This window comes from Tamandua tetradactyla, chromosome 12 (assembly GCF_023851605.1).
Source record: "Tamandua tetradactyla isolate mTamTet1 chromosome 12, mTamTet1.pri, whole genome shotgun sequence".
NCBI lineage: Eukaryota > Metazoa > Chordata > Mammalia > Pilosa > Myrmecophagidae > Tamandua > Tamandua tetradactyla.
Window position 1 is genome coordinate 57,456,305 of NC_135338.1, and position 2,354 is coordinate 57,458,658.

At 53.7% G+C, this 2,354-nt stretch overlaps 1 protein-coding gene across 1 annotated transcript; it reads left to right on the forward strand.

The window, feature by feature from the left end:
• Positions 1–455: 455 nt before the first annotated feature.
• BDKRB1 (bradykinin receptor B1) lies at positions 456–2,026 on the forward strand (the record flags this gene model as incomplete). Its single annotated transcript, XM_077122313.1, is given in 3 exon segments — positions 456–873; positions 876–1,144; positions 1,146–2,026. Coding segments are annotated over 3 exon segments (1,026 nt in total), but the record flags the coding sequence as incomplete, so codon positions are not given.
• Positions 2,027–2,354: the final 328 nt, after the last annotated feature.

The window sequence follows — 2,354 nt, forward strand, 5'->3', positions numbered from 1 at the left end:
TCATAAGAGGACTGCCACCTCCAGCTGTGCACATCCTCTCTGCCAATTACCATGCTCAGTACTCCTATATGCTGTCTCCAGACCTTAGTACAATCTCACACGAGAAGCACTCATGCTCCACTTCCCAGAAAGAAAATGAAAAATGAGTGAGTCTAAGCAGCTCCCACCAGGCATATATACCAGGATTTGAACTCAGGTTTCAAAGCCCTGGTTCTTTCCTTCATGCCAGGACAAGGCAAACTTTTGGGTAATGGGGGGATGGTAAATATTTTCAGCTTTCTGTTGCAATGACTCAACTCTGCCATTATATCCTGGAAGGAGCCATGGGCAATGTGTGCCTGAAGGGGCATGGCTGTGTATCAATAAAACTTTATTTAGGAAAACAGGCTAGCACGCTCTGTTCACTGACTCCCACTTTATACTCTGTGCCGCTCATTTCAGATCACAGTGGATGACCCCAGTCCTTCCAGGAGTTCCAGCCCTCCAACCAGACCCAGCTCCTGCCTACCAATGCCACGTCCTGTGAGAATGCCCAGGAAACCTGGTCTCTGCTGTACAGAGTCCTGCCCACGTCCATCGTGGCCATCTGCCTCCTCGGCCTGCTGGGAAACCTCCTCGTGCTGTCCCTCTTCCTGCTGGCGCGGCGGCGGCTGAGCGTGGCAGAGACCTACCTGGCCAACCTGGCCGCTTCCGATCTGGTATTTGTCTTGGGCTTGCCCTTCTGGGCCGAGAACATCCGGAACGAGTTCCACTGGCCTTTCGGCACCCTCCTCTGCTGCGTGGTCAATGGCGTCATCAAGACCAACTTGTTCGTCAGCATTTTCCTGGTGGTGGCCATCAGCTGGGACCGCTACCGCGTGCTGACCGACCCCTTGGGCGCTGGGCCCAGGCCACCTGCGCGCTCATCTGGGCGGCGGGCGCCCTCCTGAGCATCCCCACGTTCCTGCTGCGCCACGTCCGGCCGCTGCCGGAGCTGCACGTGTCGGCCTGCGTGCTGCTGCTCCCCCACCACGGCTGGCACGTGGCAAGGATGGTGGAGCTGAACGTGCTGGGTTTCCTCGTGCCCGTGGCGGTGATCGTCTTCTTCACCCTCCACATCCTGGCCTCCCTGCGGAGGTGGGCAGAGGTCGGCGGCGCCCGGCACGGGGGGTGGTGGGGGGGCCACGGGAGGCAGGATCACGGCGCTGATCCTCACGCTCGTGGCCGTCTTCCTGCTCACCTGGGCCCCCTACCACTTCTTCGCCTTCTTGGATTTCCTGTTCCAGATGGGAGCCTCCCAGGGCTGCTTCTGGGAGCAGTTCATCGACCTGGGCCTGCAGTTTACCAACTTCTTTGCCTTTATCAACAGCTGCCTGAATCCGGTGATTTACGTCTTTGTGGGCCGGCTTTTCAGGACCAAAAGGGCGCTCTATAAACAATGTGCTCCGGGTAGCCCGGTGACAAAGCCCTCTCCCCGTAGCAAAGAAGTCCTCCGACTTTTCTGACGGAATTGAAACGCAGTGAACCCAGAAGCTTGGCTTCCTTATAAATTATTTCTGATGTAATAAAAAAAAAAACAACCCATCATTGGGAAGCTGTGAATGCCACCTTAATGTGGCAAGAGGGACTCTGCAGCCGGGATTAAATTCAGGATTTTGAGATGAGGGCTCATCTGCGATTATCTGGGTGGGTCCTGGATGTAGTCATAGAGGTCCATACAGGAGGGAGGCAAGGGAAGGGTCCCAGTCAGAGAAAGGGATGTGACAATGGAAGCAGAGGTTGGAGCGGCATGAGGAAGGAGACATGAGCCAAGGAAAGCAGGTGGTTTCTCGGGGCTAAAAAAGGCAAGGAAAGGGATCTCCTCCAGAGCCTCTGGAAGGAACTAGCCCTGCAGATACCTTGGCCTTTAGCCCAGGGAAACCTGCTATAGACTTCTGGCCTTGAGAAGGCTAAGAGAATAAATGTGTGTTGTTTTAAGTCACCAAGCTTGTGGTCATTTATTACAGTGGTGTCTCAGGAGACGAAGACAAGTATCCAGCAAGAGTCTCTCATTGCCTTTCCATCTCTCCATCCAAAACATTCTAGGTCAACTGCTGAGAATACAAAGATGGTGTGGACAGAGAGACCATCCACAACGAGCTGGCACCGACCAAAATAATGATAACATAAAAAAGAAAATGAGAAACTGCATGAGCATGCTACAGAGCCAGTACCTGGAGCATTCAGAGGGGAGTGGGATCAATTGCTTCCAGCATTATCAGAATAGGCTTTGCAAAGGGAGTAAACTCTGAGCTGGGTAGAATTTGGATACACAGAGACAGGAAGGAAGGGCCAGTGGAAGTGTAATGAAAACACAGAGGTAGAAGGGGCTAGTC